The sequence below is a fragment of the Alternaria metachromatica genome, assembly GCF_023757995.1.
Source record: "Alternaria metachromatica strain BMP 0045 chromosome Unknown scaffold_4, whole genome shotgun sequence".
NCBI classification, from domain to species: Eukaryota; Fungi; Ascomycota; class Dothideomycetes; order Pleosporales; family Pleosporaceae; genus Alternaria; species Alternaria metachromatica.
In genome coordinates, this window is record NW_026055495.1 from 1,110,504 (window position 1) to 1,129,186 (window position 18,683).

General features: G+C 54.3%; 6 protein-coding genes across 6 annotated transcripts; 3 read left to right on the plus strand and 3 right to left on the minus strand.

The window, feature by feature from the left end:
* Positions 1–1,593: 1,593 nt before the first annotated feature.
* J4E83_002722 (uncharacterized protein) lies at positions 1,594–4,181 on the plus strand (the record flags this gene model as incomplete). Its single annotated transcript, XM_049329665.1, has 6 exons — positions 1,594–1,597; positions 1,800–2,340; positions 2,390–2,467; positions 2,518–3,000; positions 3,046–3,758; positions 3,808–4,181. The coding sequence occupies 6 exons, from the start codon at positions 1,594–1,596 to the stop codon at positions 4,179–4,181; spliced, it is 2,193 nt and encodes a 730-aa protein (XP_049191344.1).
* Positions 4,182–4,924: 743 nt separating this feature from the next.
* J4E83_002723 (uncharacterized protein) lies at positions 4,925–7,371 on the plus strand (the record flags this gene model as incomplete). The annotated part of the gene is made up of 5 exons (XM_049329666.1): positions 4,925–5,059; positions 5,138–5,268; positions 5,319–5,871; positions 5,918–6,866; positions 6,917–7,371. The coding sequence occupies 5 exons, from the start codon at positions 4,925–4,927 to the stop codon at positions 7,369–7,371; spliced, it is 2,223 nt and encodes a 740-aa protein (XP_049191345.1).
* A 327-nt stretch (positions 7,372–7,698) lies between these two features.
* J4E83_002724 (uncharacterized protein) lies at positions 7,699–9,089 on the minus strand (the record flags this gene model as incomplete). The annotated part of the gene is made up of 2 exons (XM_049329667.1): positions 7,699–8,668; positions 8,719–9,089. The coding sequence occupies 2 exons, from the start codon at positions 9,087–9,089 to the stop codon at positions 7,699–7,701; spliced, it is 1,341 nt and encodes a 446-aa protein (XP_049191346.1).
* A 1,220-nt stretch (positions 9,090–10,309) lies between these two features.
* Positions 10,310–13,343, plus strand: J4E83_002725 (uncharacterized protein; the record flags this gene model as incomplete). The annotated part of the gene is made up of 3 exons (XM_049329668.1): positions 10,310–10,718; positions 10,824–12,767; positions 13,219–13,343. The coding sequence occupies 3 exons, from the start codon at positions 10,310–10,312 to the stop codon at positions 13,341–13,343; spliced, it is 2,478 nt and encodes an 825-aa protein (XP_049191347.1).
* Positions 13,344–14,068: 725 nt separating this feature from the next.
* Positions 14,069–17,015, minus strand: J4E83_002726 (uncharacterized protein; the record flags this gene model as incomplete). The annotated part of the gene is made up of 4 exons (XM_049329669.1): positions 14,069–15,168; positions 15,213–15,331; positions 15,382–16,910; positions 16,971–17,015. 4 exons carry the CDS (start codon positions 17,013–17,015, stop codon positions 14,069–14,071), a joined length of 2,793 nt encoding a protein of 930 aa, XP_049191348.1.
* Positions 17,016–17,713: 698 nt separating this feature from the next.
* Positions 17,714–18,062, minus strand: J4E83_002727 (uncharacterized protein; the record flags this gene model as incomplete). Its single annotated transcript, XM_049329670.1, has 2 exons — positions 17,714–17,862; positions 17,912–18,062. The coding sequence occupies 2 exons, from the start codon at positions 18,060–18,062 to the stop codon at positions 17,714–17,716; spliced, it is 300 nt and encodes a 99-aa protein (XP_049191349.1).
* Positions 18,063–18,683: the final 621 nt, after the last annotated feature.

An 18,683-nucleotide genomic window follows, 5' to 3' on the forward strand; every position in this document is an offset into this window, starting at 1 on the left:
TCGGGTTGTGCGCACTGCGACAGATAAGAGAGGGCGGTCGGCGCGGACAGGCAGGCGACGTGAAAGCGAATCGTGGAGCGGTCGTCGTCGTGATCGTGGTGGTGAGAGGTGTAATGATGCGCTGTGGCTGGGGCCGCTGGGAAGCTTCCTCGAAACAATGCACGAAGCCAAGCAGGTCTTCAGCCAAATCCAATCAGGCGCGCCGAGCGAGTGCCAGGTCCGACCGCGAGCTTTCAATGTTTGGTTACCAGGGCGGGCGTGCTGCGCTAAACCAACCCCCTGCAGGCTGAATTTCAATTGAGTTGTCCGACGTCGATTACAGCGAAGGGATGCCTGGCAATTGCGTTAAACACCTTCTTAGGCCTCTGCCAGAAGCAAGAAACAGGAACGCTGCCACACAAACATCTGGGCAGGTAATCAAAACTGGGGTCTGCTGGGCCAATCACTCCCACGGCGCCTTTCCCCTTGCAGCGAGGGGCCGCAGATCACGGAGCATCTGGCGGCAGAGCAAGCCATGGGCCTTGGGCGTGTCATAACCAGCATGACGCAGAACTCCCAACTCTACCGGTGGTACAAGGGCGCTCATTAATTGAGTTGATGGCTTGACGTTGGCGACGAGGCCCTTCCTGCAGCTGTTCAACTCTACAGCAGCACGGCCGACCTGCAGACCTCCTTTGCCCACGAGCGTTGTGTGCCTGGGGCCGTAAAAGTTAGGTGTTTCGCACTGGAAGCGAGGCCCCAGCTTGCAAACGTCAGGAGGGTCTCCGGCGTCTACTGTATCGACGAGGATGGATTTGACTGATGTTTGTTTAACGCTAGCATTATAGTCGCTTCACCACAGCGTTTTGGGGAGATTGCAAACACTCGAACGCGTTGGGTATATAAAGCGTGTCGAGATCTGTCATAAGGCTAAGTCGCGTCTCCAGCAAAGCAATGACGGTTTCTTTGCTTAGTGTTCACCTCGTCCAGTGACGGCAGACTTTAGGGCTGTCACGTTCACGTGCGAAGCGAAAGATGCAAGAACAGAACGCGTCTGAGCCCGCCCATGTTGCTTCTCCGCACGAAGACTGCCATGTGGCCCTGCGTCTCTTTCCTTACATAGCATCGAGTCTCGTGATCTGTATGGAGTTTTTACCACTAGGCGGTGTCCTTTTCTACACCGCATGAGTTGGGCAACATTGAAGTTGATCGCGGCTATCTTTCCGCTTTGCAGTCAGTCTCCACGCGGGGCTCCAATCGTCGACACTACAACCCCAACGTGACCTCGGGACCCGCCTCCACCGCCCCGTACATGGCGCAAAGTTGGTGGTGCACCTCTAGTGTAGGTGTAGTGTAGAGCTCGTGGCTACGTCGTGTGCTGCATCGCGGGATCTAATGTCCGCTATCAAGCCTCCGCCTCAAGCCTCCGGTCAACGGCATCGGATTGTGGTAGCGAGAACATGGCGATCCGTACATCTGGCTGTCACTCGATGCGATACAGCCGCGATAAAAACAAAGCCTCTGCTGCGCGCGTACATCATCGTGCAGACGATGCCGCGGCCGCCAGCAGGCTCCATGCGCAACATGGTCGGACCGAGCAGCGAAGGAGTCTACATGGGTGCCAAGAAATGACGGCAAGGCAGCCCGAACAGGGAGCTCACACGTTCGCATGCACCTGTGGACGTCTGATCTCAACCAGGCGCTATCGTCGTGACTGTCTTTTTCCCCATTGTAGCCCAATGCGACCGAGTTCTCACCGCCTTTGCGCTAGCCTTACCAGATCCCTCGTCTCGGCTGCTTGACCCTGTGACGTGCCCCAGCAGCCGCCTTTGGCCTCGTTCGTTCTTCCTACCACCATCTCTCGGAGAAGAGGGCTGTCTCCCAACAGCCTGTGACCTTCACCATTCCGTCCCACTCCAACAGCACCAGGAGGCCTGCCAACATCCCCCTCCACAACCTCTCGAGCTCGGCCCGTCCCCGAGACCACGACTCTGCTTATCTGCTCGACGACCACGATAAGGACAGCGCGCGCTCCTCCTTCGACACCCCATCGTCCGACTCGGACCTCTCTGTCTGGAGCGATACTGGTGACCTCGTCGACCAGCTAGCTGACCGAGAAGATCCCCTCCGCATCAACCTCGAAGCCGGCAACCCGTCGCGGCCACGCCAAAAGCAAAAGCGAGCGCGCTTTGCATCTCAGGACCTCCACGAAAAGGGCGCCCACCAACTCCGGCTCGAAGACATCGAGATCCCCGACCCTGGGTCACGCACTATCTCAAAGGCAGAGCAGATACTCGCTCGCATCATGGCACCCAACGATGGGCCCTCCCGTATTCACGGGTTACACGGAAAGAAGCTGATGTGGGTAGAGCGGATACCACGACAGGAAGCTCAGAGCTAATAGCAGTAGCTACTTCACCAGTGTCTTCGTCTCTTTAGGCGTGTTCCTGTTCGGTTATGATCAGGGAGTCATGTCCGGTATCATCACGTACGCCCTTACGCACTCTCTGTACTTGGCCATGTCTAATAGTATCACAGCGGCATCTACTTCAAAGACTACTTCAACCAGCCTTCCGCCGCCGAGCTCGGTACGATGGTGGCTATCCTGGAAGTTGGTGCCTTTATCTCCTCGCTGGTCGTTGGCCGTATCGGTGATGTGATCGGAAGACGCAAGACCATCCTGTACGGCTCCCTCATCTTCGTCGTCGGCGGCGCTCTCCAGACCTTCGCCAACGGTATCCCCATGATGCTTCTCGGCAGAGTCATCGCCGGTCTGGGAGTCGGATCGCTATCTACCATCGTTCCCGTATATCAGTCCGAAATCTCGCCGCCCCACAACCGAGGAAAGATGGGTTGCATTGAATTCACTGGCAACATCACAGGTTACGCAGTCAGTGTGTGGGTTGACTACTTCTGCACATACATCAAGAACGACTGGTCGTGGAGAGTGCCGCTTTTCATGCAGTGCATCATGGGCCTTCTTCTGGCCGCAGGAAGCTTGCTTATCTGCGAATCGCCAAGGTTTGCTATACACTCCTAATCCAGGAATTTCACTAACACGTACAGATGGCTCTTGGACAACGATCACGACGAAGAGGGTATTGTAGTTATTGCCAATTTGTACGGAAAGGGCGATATTCACAACCCCAAAGCACGAGATGAATACCGAGAGATAAAGATGAACGTTCTGCTCCAGCGTCAAGAAGGTGAACGATCATACAAAGATATGTTTACGCGATACTCCAAACGCGTCTTCATTGCCATGTCCGCCCAAGCCCTCGCGCAACTCAACGGCATCAACGTCATCTCGTACTATGCACCGCTCGTCTTCGAAGAGGCTGGTTGGTACGGTCGCCAAGCTATTCTCATGACTGGTATCAACGCCATCACATACCTGCTTTCGACCATTCCACCATGGTACATTGTGGACACGCTGGGTCGTCGGAAGATTCTGCTCTCCGGAGCCCTCATGATGCTGATCTCCCTCTCCGCCATTTCCTACTTCCAGTTCCTGCAAGCTTCTTGGACACCCAACATGGTCGTCATATTCGTCATGATCTACAACGCCGCATTTGGATACTCATGGGGTCCTATTCCGTGGTTGTACCCACCAGAGATCCTGCCCCTCAGCATTCGTGCAAAGGGTGCCAGTCTGAGTACTGCGACCAACTGGGCTTTCAACTGGCTGGTTGGTGAGATGACTCCGATCCTGCAGGAGCACATCCAGTGGCGGTTGTACCTCATCCACGCATTCTTCTGCGCTGCCAGTTTCGTTATCGGTAGGTTTTGGCTGACATTTGGGCTGAGCTGTTTACTAACAAGACTCAGTATATTTCATCTACCCAGAAACTGCCAACGTTCGCCTGGAAGACATGAACTCCCTGTTCGGAGACGCTACCTCGGTCATGCCCACTCCGGAGACCCTGGCCCAAGCCGAATCACTTTTCAGCGGAGAAGGCCGCGGCTCTCCTGTTCCATCGCTCGACATCCGCGGACGCCGCGCGCAAGACGAGGCCATTCCTGGACTCAGCATTGATCCTCCTGACATCGAGAACGGCAACAAGGACATGGCCAAGGCGGACACCGAGAACGGCGAAGGCATCGGTGGCTGGATCAGCAACATGGTCAAGAGGACGAAGGGCAACGGCGAGGGTGACAGTACGAGCGGAAAGTACAAGCAAGTTGGACAAGACGAGGACTAGAGTACACGCGGTGTACACATTGACAATTCCGCATTTCCTACATATATCTGCGCCATCTCGACAAGCGATGCGCATGTTCCAATATTCACGAGCCAATGGCTTATCGAGCGTTGTTCTTGGGTTGATAGAGTGCGCGTAGCATTTTTTGAGGCGTTTGTTACATGTGTTGAGTAGGCTAGAGAAATACGTCTTCCAAGGGAGACGGAACCACTATCTTCTGTGCAGCAAGCTACCGTGGTGAAGCTTTGGTGACGTGCATCAACCTAGTGCCCCTCCCCGTCCTAGCCGGCTGCACATCGGATTACCAGTGCGACGGAACGATTGGGGCCAGGTGAATGGAATTGTGGGTTTCACGTGATAGATGTGAACAGGTGTCGCTTCTCCGTGCCCTGATGCGGCGGCCGGGCTCTAGCTTCCTTTGCTCGTAAGTCTAATTCGGGAACAGGTAGCCCACCTCCTCGATCCCGCAGCGCACGACTTTCTTGCATTGCTCCTTCCCTGCGAGCTTCCTTCCCATGCTCTCACTTGTTTGGGGTTTTCTTCTACGGCCCACGGCCACTTTTAATTGATTGCCTTTCTCTCGAGTCGCATTAGACCGGCTGCACCGCGTAGTCGCGCAAGCTCCGTGGTACCGACTACCCGTTCACCACCAAATCCAGCCTCAAGCCACGAATCCCTTCCGCCTTTCTGGACAACTTCGCGAACAACATCTGAGGTCGACCAGAGCGCCGAATTCCATCACCATGGCATCAACTGCGCGCACCACAGGCGCCGATGCACAGGCGGAGGAGCTGCGGAGGAGAAATGTAGCCGCACAATCACAGGCCTCCGCGCCAGTCGCTGCACAAGTACAAGAGAAGGAGAAATCCAAGGACAAGGTACGCCGTCTTGCACAAGTGGCATCAGAGCTGTCAATATTCTGGTGGCTGCAGGGACCTTTCGCTAACCATACGCAGCCTTTCAACATCATCTCCTTCCTCGACGAATACGAGTTCATTTGGGCCCCTCTGATTTTCACCTTCTTCGCCTTCTTCACGCGCATGTACAAGATTGGCCTATCGCCAATCGTCACCTGGGATGAAGCCCAGTAAGTACACCACATCCAAGACGTACATGGCTAGTTCTGACTTGGTGCAGCTTTGGCAAGTTCGGTTCACACTACCTCAAGCGCGAGTTCTACTTCGATGTCCACCCACCGCTCGGAAAGATGCTCGTTGGTCTGTCTGGATACCTCGCTGGATACAATGGCTCGTTCGAATTCAAGTCTGGAGAGACCTACCCTCCGGAGCTGGACTACACCTTCATGCGTCTCTTCAACTCTGCTTTTGGCGCTGTCTGCGTTCCGCTGGCATACTTTACCGCCAAGGAGCTGAACTTCCGCCGTCCAGTTGTATGGTTCGTCACGTTGGCTGTACTCTGCGAGAACTCGTACACCACCATCAGCCGTTTCATCCTTCTCGATTCTATGCTCCTCTGCTTCACCTTCACCACCGTCTTCTGCTGGTCCAAGTTCCACCGTCAGCAACATGACCCATTCTCGCCTGAGTGGGGTCTCTGGCTGATGCTCACTGGAGTTTCCATTGGTTGCGTATGCAGTGTCAAGTGGGTTGGATTCTTCGTTACTGCCTTGGTCGGATTGTACACCATTGAGGACCTCTGGCACAAGTTTGGTGACCTGAAGATGCCCAAGGTACGTGAAGTTGCCCTGCTATAGGAAACTAGACTAACACATACAGGTCGAACTAGTCACCCACGTCGCTTTCCGAGTCTTCGGCCTGATTCTCATCCCCCTCGCCGTCTACATGTTCTCCTTCTACCTCCACTTCATCATCCTCGAGAACAGCGGTCCCGGCGACGCACAAATGAGCTCTCTCTTCCAGGCGAACCTGCGAGGAACCGAGGTCGGCAAGAACAGCCCTCTTGAGATCGCATACGGCTCTCGCACGACTCTGAAGAACATGGGATACGGAGGTGGACTGCTTCACTCTCACGTACAGACCTACCCTGAAGGCTCCCAACAGCAACAAATCACTTGCTACCACCACAAGGATGCCAACAACGACTGGTTCTTCTACCCCAACCGCCACGAAGTCGATTACAAGCCCGACGAGGAGCTCCGCTACCCTGGCAACGGTGACGTTATCCGTCTCATCCACGCCCAGACCGGCCGTAACCTCCACTCGCACCAAGTCGCCGCCCCCGTTACAAAGAGTGATTGGGAAGTTTCCTGCTACGGCAACACAACCGTCGGCGACACCAAGGACCACTGGGTTGTTGAAGTTGTTCGCGATGCTGCTTCAAGGGACTACTCCAAGCTCCGAACCCTCACTACCGCCTTCCGTCTGAAGCACAAGGATCTGGGCTGCTACCTCCGCGCTGGCAATGTCAACCTCCCTCAATGGGGGTTCAAGCAGATTGAGACAACTTGTGTCAAGAAGAACAACCCCCGCGACGTTTACACCCACTGGAACATCGAGAGCCACACCAATGAGAGACTACCCCCAGGCAACCCTGGCGACTATAAGTCACCCTTCTTCCAGGACTTTATCCATCTCAACGTTGCCATGATGACATCCAACAACGCGCTTGTTCCCGACCCTGACAAGCAAGACGATCTCGCATCCAGCTTCTGGCAATGGCCCATCCTGCACGTCGGTCTTCGCATGTGCGGCTGGAATGATGACAGTAAGCATTCCTCTTGTTCCACTTTAGAAATCTCACTAACAAAATCACAGTCGTCAAGTACTTCCTCCTCGGTAACCCCTTCGTCTACTGGGGCAGCACCGCTTCACTAGGCATTTTTGGTCTCCTCGTCGTCTTCTACCTGGTCCGTTGGCAACGCGGATACAACGATCTCAAGCAATCAGAGATTGATCAAATCCACTACGCCGGTATCTACCCCATCATCGGCTGGGCCCTTCACTACGCACCGTTCGTCGCCATGGGTCGTGTCACCTACGTGCACCACTACTACCCCGCGTTGTGGTTCGCCATCATCGTCATGGGCTTCTGCCTCGACTTCACCACAAGAAAGCTCAGCAAACAGGTACAATGGGCCATCTTCGCCGTTCTGTATGCCATCATCATCGGTCTGTACGTACTCTTTAGGGCCATCTCCTTCGGTATGGTCGGACCCAGCAGCCAGTGGAAACACCTTAAGTGGTTCGACAGCTGGAGGATCACCGACTAAGCGCCTCCACCCTACGATTCTCCTCTCTTTGTGCTCAATGGCAACGAGGACCTTTTTGCTCGAGGCAGAGGGACGTCTTGGTCTTTTTGTAACAACATGTTTCTTCTTTCTATAAACTTTGGGGTATCTAGGGATCACGGATACCAGGCGGACGCATGCATTAGGGGTTTCTCTACGACCGGGCTAGCGAAGGTGTTCCTAGGGGCGGTATAAAGTTTAGAATCTTTCTGGAAGAAAATCAATGTCATGATGTAATCTGACCTGGCTCTGTCACGTCCTTGCATGGCTCTTGATAAGTGCTGATGATGTGGGTATGTATTGTGCTTTTCATTTCTTCTCTGGCTTGACTACATGTCTTATCCCACTCTCTGTTATCTCAAACTCGACGCCCCTCCCCTCTGACGGCGGAGCCCAGGGCGCAAATACGACCTTGAACCAGCGTCGCCACTTTGAGATGTGGCTCTCCTCTTGCTCATGCCATTGGTCTTGGCCGTTGACAGTGTGTATGAGCGGTCTGCTACCAGAAAGGACGGGTATCTTCTTCAGGGCAATGCGGCACGCAAGTTGGTTTGTCCAGACGAGACCTAGCGAGGGTGTCTTTTGGACGTGCGCCTGTTCGTATTGCGAGTCGCCCCAGCCGGTGAACCAGCGTTGTTGGTGGTCGAGAGCGAGGGGGTCTGCGGAGAGGACGATGCTTTCGGCTGGCTGTGAGGCTGGATTAGTGGCATGGTCGTGGTCTGTTCCCTGACTTGCGCTCTGGTTGCCTTGGCTGTTGGTAGATGTTGTCCGCGATGCTGCGTTTGACGACGGCGCAGACGGCGCTTTCGTGAAGCGGTCGGCGACTTGATTTGCTACGACCACGGTTATGCCTTCTGTGCGAGCCAGTTCCCGGAGTAGGGCACCTAGCTGTACAAGCTGGGTTCCTCTTCTAGCCATGGCCGCAGCTCCATTGCCGGCGCCTTGCTTCTCGAACTCGGCGCGGTAATTGGCAGCGACGGAGTCCAGGATGACAAGGCCGATGCCATGCTTTTTGATCGCCACGGGTAGCTGGTAGCGTAGTATGTGCTCTTGGGATTCGAGATCTGGGGTTTGTATGCTCAGGACACGCGACAGTGAGGGCTTTTCGTCGGCAGGTAGTGAAGCGAGGGCCGGGTGGGAGGAGAGCAGCTGGGCGAGTCGCTTTGTAGATAGTGTTGCCTCGGTAGATATGTAAACTACTGACTTGGCGAGCCCTTTGGGAGGCGGCAGTTGTGAAGCCAGCAGCAGGGTTAAGAGAAATTGTGTTTTACCGGCACCACTGAAAGTAGTCAGTACAATGTTCAGGAGCAATTTCCAAGACTGCCGCACCTCTCCCCGGTAATCTCTACCAGATAGCCGCGCGGTATGCCTCCACCCAAGGCGGCGTCCAACTCTTCATCCAAGGTGCTTATACAAGTCCAACCATCATTCGGGGCATCCGGGATACCGGAAGCGGAAAGGAAGGAATTGCCGACGGCAGCTTCCTCTCCGCCGAAGCCAAGCTGGAGATGCAGAGCTGCTATCACGGCATCAGCGAGCTTCCTCAGCTCACCGGCAGGCAGCTGGGCGCGTTTGGCGACATCGGCGGCGTCGAGGGTGAGCAGGTCATTGGCGGTGATGAGGGCCTTGTCGAGCGAGGGCAGCAGGTGGGTGTAGGGTTTCGCGTCAAAGTCAGGCAGCACCTGCAGCAGATCCGTCATGGGCCAGAGAGGTGTCGCATTTGCGCGGCTCTGCGGATGGCACGCGCGAATCTCGTTCCGGACTCGCCTTTTCGGTCAAATGTCACGGCGGGCGGAGCGTTGGAGGCGGACGGGATGACTGACTGACGCGTGATGAAAGCTGCTCGCGACTGTTCGAGAAGCTCTTGGCCGCTAGCCGACTAGTCTGTTCACGACAGCGTGGTGGGGGTTCCGTTTCTCCTATGGTCCGTGACCTACGTCACACCTGGATCCCCCGCTTCTCCACACGTTGGCATACCTCACCCACTCTCCAATCCCAGTCCGCCCAAGACGCAGCCCAGACATCGACTCCTCAGGTTGCCGTGCGTAGAGTAGAGCGCAGTGTGATCCAAGTAGCCATAGACCATAGTGCCATCCTGCTATCGTGCCCTGCACCCATTGCCGTGCCTCTCCCAAAGCTGCCCAGGTACATTTTCTCCGATTAACCGGACTGCCTACGCGACGGTGCGTGCCCTTTATAAGTTCGCGCTACCGCCGACGCTTCCACTCGTCCGTAACGTAGATAGCTGATTTCTAACAGGCCCACTAGTACACCTCGGGGCAGCCTTACGCGCCTACCGTATCCTCACGACCGAGTCTCTCTGACATTTGCTGTGCTTCGATCCGCGGCACACCTTTTCCGGTCCTTTACCCTGGTCCTGCTGCATCGTCGAGAGCCCAAGAGGCCCATTGGAGTACAGTAAGTCGTTGCGCAGCAGAGTTACTTTGACTACAGCAGTTTCGATTACTCTCCAGATCTGGACAAATTCCGCCAGACTATCCGCAGCTCATTTAGAGCTCGACGCTACTGTGTAAGTTGCATTCTCCTTGCATGGGCGTTTCGTTGGCTTAGAACATCGGGTCATTCACCTCTCTGGTCTGCCATGCTCCGGGTCACGTTCCGGGTCAGCGGTCGGCTACCTGGGCGGCATCTTGCATCGCCTGTCTCTTTTATTACGAAGCCTATCGCGCGTTTCACATGCGAAGTCGCCATGTGGACCCGCCCTAATTCTACTTTCCCCATTCGTCTTGACTCTTATAAGAGTCTTCCCTTCCCCAAGTACCTTGATGCTCTTTGCGAACTTTGAGTACCCATGCCGGCCTACTGTCTTCAGGACTGTCACTACTTCTATCGCAGTGCTCTGCGGCATCTCAACATTGCCACCTCCATCTCGCCCTTATACGCCTAACTGACACTCGCCATGGCAGTCCGCACTTTCACCCAACCGTCGTCCCTTGAGGATACACTGGATAAGGCATCCAAGATGTCTGGCTCGGAAGGCAACGGCACGACCCGTTCAGCGGAGTCCGCGAAGCAGAGTACCCAGTCTTACTCCTCCGAGGCACAGGCACCACTAGCAAGCCATACCAACCCCAACTCAAGACCGGGCATCACCTTCGCACACGAAGACAGTCTACCAAAGCTTCCTATCCCAGAGCTCGACAGTTCGTGCAAGAAATACATTGCTGCGCTCAAACCCTTGCAGTCTCCGAAGGAACACAGCGATACGGTTCACTCAGTAGAGGACTTCCTCAAGAGTGATGGACCTGTGCTGCAGGAGAAGCTGAAGAAGTACGCTTCTGGGAAGAACAACTATATCGAGCAGTTCTGTAAGTATCTTGACAGTTCACAAAATGAGCTGTATTTGAGGCATTTCAGGATCGACAGTTGAAAGTGTGTCTATATCCATGTATCATAGGCTGACCTATCGCTAGGGTATGATTCATATCTGAACTTCGATAACCCGGTGGTACTTAATCTAAATCCATTCTTCTTACTGGAGGATGATCCCACCCCGGCTCGCAACAACCAAGTCACTCGCGCAGCCTCATTAGTCGTCTCGGCACTGTCGTTTGTTAGAGCTGTCCGTCGCGAGGAACTACCGCCTGACACCATCCGTGGTCAGCCACTGTGCATGTACCAATACTCAAGACTGTTCGGTACTGCCAGGATACCCACTGAGCATGGATGTCAGATCGGTCAAGACCCAACTTCGAAGCACGTGGTCGTCATGTGCTATGGCCAGTTCTACTGGTTCGACGTTCTAGATGACAACCACGACCTGATCATGACGGAGAAGGATATTGCCCTTAATCTGCAAGTCATTGTCGATGACGCGCAGGAAGTACCGATTCAGGATGCGGCCAAAGGAGCTCTGGGTGTGTTGAGTACGGAGAACCGAAAGGTTTGGGCTGGACTCCGTGACGTGCTGCACAGAGAAGAGGGCTCGAATAACTCTGACTGCCTCAACATTGTTGACTCAGCATTGTTTATCCTCTGCCTGGACTACACCGAACCGCAAACAGGTGCGGATCTGTGCATGAACATGCTTTGCGGTACGAGCAAAATTGAGCGAGGTGTCCAAGTGGGAACATGCACGAACCGCTGGTACGACAAGCTGCAAATCATCGTTTGCAAGAACGGAAGCGCAGGTATCAACTTCGAGCACACTGGTGTTGATGGCCATACTGTGCTCAGATTCGCCTCCGATGTATACACCGACACCATTCTCCGATTTGCGAGGACCATCAACGGCAGTGCGCCGAGTCTTTGGGCTTCATCAAGTCCTGATCCTGCCAAGCGCGACCCGGACAGCTTTGGCGACGTACAAACAACACCTCATAAGCTCGAGTGGGACATGCTTCCCGAACTCAGCACAGCGCTTCGTTTCGCCGAGACACGTCTGGCAGACCTCATTCAGCAGAATGAGTTCGCGACTCTGGAGTTCCCTCACTATGGCAAGAACTTCATGACTTCGATGGGTTTCTCACCCGATGCTTTTGTTCAAATGGCTTTCCAGGCAGCGTACTACGGTTTATACGGACGGATAGAATGCGTATACGAACCCGCTATGACCAAAATATACTACCACGGACGTACCGAAGCCATCCGCTCGGTAACAGAAGAGTCGGTTGACTTCTTGACGACGTTCTGGGGCGAGAACCCAGCATCGCAGAAGATCGAAGCACTCCGAAAGGCATGCCAGAAGCACACCGAAAACACAAAAATATGTTCCAAAGCCCAAGGTCCTGACCGACATCTCTACGCTTTGTACTGCATCTGGCAGCGTGCCATTGACGAGTCAAACGACACAGCCAGCAGTGACGGCTGGGACTCCACACGACCATCCAGCGCCGACGCATCAGGCGTAGGTTCACCGAACCGCAACTCAGTCCTCTCAGAGAACGACTCCATATCGAGTTCGCCACCCCCAGCACCAATGCAGCACTCGATGCCCGCCCTCTTCGCCGACAACGGCTGGGACAAGATCAACCAAACCATCCTGTCGACCTCCAACTGCGGCAACCCCTCGCTCCGCCAATTCGGCTTCGGTCCCACGTCCGCCGACGGCTTCGGCATAGGCTACATCATAAAAGACGGCAGCATATCCATCTGCGCGTCATCCAAGCACCGCCAAACCTCACGCTACATCGACGCGCTGGAATCCTACTTCTTGGAGATCCGCAAACTCCTCCGCCAGATCAAGCGCCGCGGCACTTCGGCTGATAAAACCGCGACCCGTGCCCGCGAAGCGGAAGACAGACCCCTCGCCACCCGTCTCAAGAGCAGAGGCAGAATTATCCTAGGAGATGGTGGAAAACAACAGACGCCTGCAGAGAGTATAGTAGATGACGATGACGACGATGGTCTCGGTGGATGTAGGACTCCCCCTTCCCCTCCTTCCCTTCTTTCCCTCGATGAAGTCTCGAGCCATGCTTCTTGTTCCTCTCTGCCTTCATCTTCTCAGCCTTTTCCCACTGTGGGTGGTTTACCGCCTACGCCTCCTCATTCCCCGCCCTTCAAACCCATGACGCCTGTTTTGCAGAGCTCGCCGCGTAAACCTATTCCGGTTGTTAAAACGGTTAAGGCGAGGAAAGCGCCTGTTGCGGCACGGAAACCGATTTTTTACTCTTCTTAGCGTTTTGTTTGTTCTCCTCTTTCCTCATTAGAGACCTTTTTTTTCTTTGCTTTCGTACATTGTTGATGGAATTGAGCGGTATAAGCGGCATGCGCACACGAGACTTCATCATCACCATCACCTCCAACACACTACCTTGTTCTCCGCTGTTTCATTGATCGCTGATTCTTACTTTTTTGCTCCGGCTATAGATGGTTTCTTCGATGCGGGCATGCTTCGTCAGGCACTCAATGCGAATCGAGCGCAGAACGAACCCGTCGAGCGCGACGTTATACGCAGGAATATTGGGAGGAGGTTGAGGCTGGCTGAGTACTGAGTGTGCTGAGTTGACTTATCGGGTTGGTAGAAGGATGGGGGTTGGGAGATGATAGTGAGATGATGGGTGATTTGGAGATTTTGATGGTTGAGAATGGGGGATGTGGATGGGTGATTAGTATAGTGGTCGAGTGGATGGAGGAGGCTAATGCAACGGCACACTCTCATCACTCTTGTTAGTAGGATGGGTTTACCTAGTGCATCCCTTCTGTCGGATAGAGTCTTCACAATCTAATTCCATACCAACTTTTACCAAATAGACTGTTTCTCGACGTTGCCCAAACCCTTTTTATTTTCAATACCCATGTCAATATAGTCATTCCCCAATAGCGAACGTTCGTTACAGGATATCTCAACAACACCACCCAAATGCTCAGCCGTCCTTGATCTAGTATATTTGATTCTCTACAAACTACTGCAAAGGAATAAAAGGGGGTATAAGTGACAAAAGACAATACGTCTATACATCCTCACGCAATACAAATGCCACCAAACCTGCGCTATGCTGAACCAAACCCGATTCCGCGGCCCTACAAAATGCGTAATGAAGAGAAAAGAGACGAGCACGCCATCCGACGAGCCAGCTGCAGCGTAGCTGTTGCCCACTGACGAGGGCGTCGGCCGCAGAGAAGGCGATGCGGTCACGGCTCCGGCTACCTCCGGCCCTGTACCCAGTCAGCCCTTGAAGGTACATACACAAAAAGCGTGTTTACAGGAAGAGGGGAGCTAACGTACTAAGACGCTGGAGCCGCCGACAGCGGCTCTTTGTTTTCCGAGCCAGCCTTTGGGTGCTTCGCTGCGTCTTTGCAGGATGACGGTGTTGCTGAGGAGACGCTGGTTCATGTCGTACCACATGGACTTGACCAGGGCGTTTTCGCGGCGCAGGTTTTCGACTTCTTGTTGGAGTTCCACCTGTTTGTTGGAGCACTTGTTACTACCATATCCAAGGTTGCCACGTCGCTGTTCTGGAGAGGGAGGGAACGCGACATACCGAGCCCTTCTCTGACGTCTCCTTCTTTGCGAGCTCGAGTTGCTCGCGAAGTGTGCTGTTGGTTGTGAGTTGATCTTGGAGGTCCTGCGGTTGCGGGTTAGCATGGGCGCGAGGAGATGAGTAGAGGGTATGAAAAGGGAGAGGTAGTCGGTTGGATAAGTATACTCTGGCAGCCAGGCCAGGGACAAACTTGCCGCACAGTCATTCGACGATTGCATCGTGTAGTACTCGGTGCCGCCCATGGTCGACTTGGTCCTCCGCTTTGGCGAGACTAGCTGCGCCATGCGGCCCCATGTAGTTTGCCCCGTCCCAGCTGTTGAAGTAGACATGTCCGATAGCGACTTATCCTTTCCGAAATGGTTTCGATTTGGCGAAGCCGGCGAGACAAGAGTAGCCGCAGTGAACGAAGGTTCAAGCTGATGTTTCTTCATTGCCGAAACCGCTGCGTCGAACGCGGAAGAAGGCGACTTGCTATGAGAGATCTGCTTGTTACTTACCTTCTTTGCTTTGTCCAGAGCTGCTTCGGAGGATAGCACAGTCTCTGCGATCTCCGAACTCGTGGTATCTAGCACTTGCGGTTGTACTTCTGCTGGGGCCTTGATGACAGACTCTATCCGTTCACGCATCTCCCGTATCGTTTCGATTCTCTTGAGCTCAAGAAGCTCTGGCGGTAGGTTTTGGCGATCGAGCAACGCTGCTCTTAAGAGACCCTGCTTCTCCGCGTTCGCAACTTCGAGCTCCCGTAGTCTGTCGTTGGTCCTCTCTTGCAGTACCAGTAGGCGCTCGTGTTCCTTTTGGACAGCAGCTGTGCGCGTATCGTCGTCGATGTCAGATTCTAGCAGAGTTAGCACAATCACATAGATGAATCGGAATGCATACTCCTATTGAGTTCGTTGCGAAGTTCCGCCATTTGCAGGTCTTGTTCTCGTAACCGGCGACGAAGTTCTTCCAGCTCGGTTTGAGCAGTCTGTAGCTTTTCGTTCTGTTCCAGGAAGGGTCTGCGGACGTGTGATTAGTAATGCCCGATCAATATGAAGCAGTCACTTACTTCTGGCTGTTCTCATCCTTCTCCGTCATCATGTCAGACCGTAGACCTAAATTCTCCTGCATCTGCTTGAGTGTCTCGCTTTCCAGCGACTTCAAACGGACATTCAAAATATCGACCCGTTGCTGTAGAGCAATCGCATCTGCGCTCACCCTTCCATCAGACGCGGGCTTTGTGTCGGTGTCCTGGTTGGCGTTCTCGTCTTGTTCAAGCTCGTCTTCGAGACTTCCGCCACGATCAGCATGATTGGATGATTCTAGTTCTCGTATCCGTTCTTCGAGCTCTTGTTTGGCATCTTCTGCTTTGTACTGTAGTTCGCGCGTCTGCTCCAACTGCTTCATGAGGAGGAGGTTCTCATGCTCGATTCGGGTGCGCTTGCCCTTTTCTTCAAAGATGGCCTGCTCTCCGTTGGCAAGCGTCTGACCGTTCTCTTTGATGATGTTCTGCAAGATATCGATGCGCTCCTCGACGCCTTCGAGCTGAGCTAACCGTTCACGAGCTTGTTGGTAGTCTTCGCGTAGCGTCTCTAGTTGTTTGGTTTCCTTAGTCAGAGACTCGATCTTCTTCTTCAGGTTCTCGTTTGCTTTGGCTTTCTGGCTCAGCTCGTCGCGTTCGGCCTTGACGACTTGCAGCTGATCTCGCAAGTCCTGTTTGGATCCTTCCTCGCCCTCTAGTCGATCGAGACGTCGCTTCTGGCTTTCCATGATCTCTCTCGTATGCGCGAGGTCTTGTTCGAGCTGGTCGATGTACTGTCTGTCGCGCAGCAAGTCGTTCCGTAAGTTTTCGACATCGTCGGATTGAGCGCGTTGTGCCTGGCCGGCCCGAACGTCGAGATAGGCAGTTGCTTCTGCGACTTCCTCTTCGAGCTTTGATATGCGTTCTCGTGAGGTCTTGAGCTCCTCAAGTAGTTTTCCAACTTGCGCCTTGAGTGCTTGCCTGTCCTTGTTTGCCTCGAACAGCTGTGCCTCCTGCTCCAACTCGTTGCCTGCCGGAGGTGGCTGGCCAGATATTGCTCGTGTGGGCGTTCTATACCCTGAGAGAACTGGCTCTGAAGTCAGTTCGGCATCGACGCCTAGTTCCGACATGCGTTGGTCCAAGGCCTGCATCTCTTGTATGGCTTCGGCAATCGTCTCGGCCGTCTTCTGGCCCAGCTTGGGCATGACCTGCAGCATGCGCTGGTTGCTTCGCGGCGAGAAGCATGCCGCCAGTAGCACAGCCATGGTGAGCTTTGCAACCAGCATTGTTGATCCGTCCCTCGCACCTGCCTTGAGGTCTGGTATCATGCGCTTGGTGAGCACGGGCAGCTGCTCGCATTCTTCGCGTATGTAGGTCGAGGTTGTGCGCTCGATATATTTGAGGTTCTGCCATCGCGGTATCCAATTGTCGGATTGGCGGCGGTGGTTCTCTTCGAAATTTGGGAGGGACTCGTTGAAGTAGTCGGCGTCGATGTCGGCGAGGATCTGCCACAGTATCTGGCCGTCTTCGAGCTGGCTCAGCGACGTGATTCTGTGGGGGAGGTCGAAGGTGTTGACCTAGACGCGACTGTCAGCTAGTCCACTCGGACGTGTAGGAGGCGGCACGTGGAGACGTACCCAGTCGAGGAGAGCCTTGAGCAGCTCGGGCTTGAAGTCGTCCATGGTGGAGTGTCGCGGGGCCTGGTACCCGCGTGTCGGTCTGTCAATGCTGTTATGCGGTGCGAGTAGAGTGAATAACAGTCATGCATCTCGGTGTCTGTGGTTTTGCGGTGAAGTGTACGTGCTCCACCATGCACAGGCTGAGTCCTTGCTCGAGGACGTGTCGCGCGCGTCGGTGAGGTTGGGAGCCCGAACGCTAAGCCGGAATGCAGCACATGCCCGCGGCGACGTCTTGAATCCGTGTGTAGCGAGGCGTAGAGTCGTGCGATGGGCGTCGGGTGAGGGGCATCAGCCTGACATTCCCTAATTGCCTTTTGACAGACGGAACATGACGCGCATAAAGCCGCCGCTGTTCTGAGACGACGTGCACGGGCAGGCCACACCCGCGGGGAAAGAGCCGCTGCAGGGTTCCACCATCTTACCCTACGGTGATCACAACAGTCTCGAGCGTAGCAGCAATCTGCAGTAGTGATGCATATGGCTATTGAATATGTTGGTGTTGCCCACAGTCAATGTTGAGGATGGGTTTAATGTGTTCTACATAAATCAAAAAACTGATGGATTGTCTAGTTGACATTCTCGTCCAACTCCACCCTGTCCGTTCCTTGAGTAGACTCCAGACTCCAGTCGTATAATCATGAGCGCAGTTAACTAAAGGGCCGTTCCTTCCAATTTGTTGCCCTCTTCCTTCCCCATCCGGCCTACTCCTTGTTGTTCTGCGTGGTAACGATACCATCCTCCTCAATCTCGCACTTGTACACGTCGCTCAACGTCGAAACCATGTCGAGAGCGGCAGCGGGGGCCGTGGCAGCAAAGCCCTTGATGATGTTGTACTCGTGGGTAATGACGCCTGGAATTTTGTTAGCACATGTCCTCTACCGGTCTCGCATGCCTCGTACCCTTGGCCTGTCGGATAGCCTCCTTGCTCTGCTCGACAATGTCGTCGGGTGTGTCGTTGGGCCAGCTGATGATGACGGAGCGGTGGGGTGCGCTTGCCATGACGAAGGCAGCGAGAAGCGCAACGAGGAAGGAGAAGATGGCGAAGCGCATTATGCTTGGGCGACTTGGGGCTGCGGTTGCGGTGCCGGAAGACGGTTAAGACTCGGGAGAGCGTCAGGTGGTTGTCTTATCGTAGTAAAATGCTTTTGGACGTCGCGAGAGGTTTACTGGTGGTGCTCGGCGTGGTTTGTAAGTGTCTAGGAGCGACTGGGCAGGTGCATGTTTCAAATGGCTGGTCCCGAGCCGAAGTTCAAAGCGCGTCATCGCCTCACATGTCACACGGCAGTCGCTCCGCTGGACCCCTCGTCACATCAACGCAACCTTGGCCACAATTCATTGCAACATCGTCACTGCCCTATCTTTACTGTTTCCATTCACCCCGACGATAGTACAACATCACGCAAGTGCATCTCAAGTTTGGAATATGATCCTGTATTCATGTACATAGACTTGCCACCTAGCTCCAGGCTCACGGCAAGTGCCATTGCAAGGGGTAGGTGAAAATGAAGAGGCCGCCCATACGGCGACAGTGCTCGTGCTGTTCGTTTTCGTGCTCATGCTGAAACGTTCCTTTTGGTGCACCAAGGTGCCGTATCGTCAAGACAAGTGATGGCTGGGGAAAATGAAGGGATAGAATACAATCAATGAAGGGGCAAGGGAAGAACGCCGTGT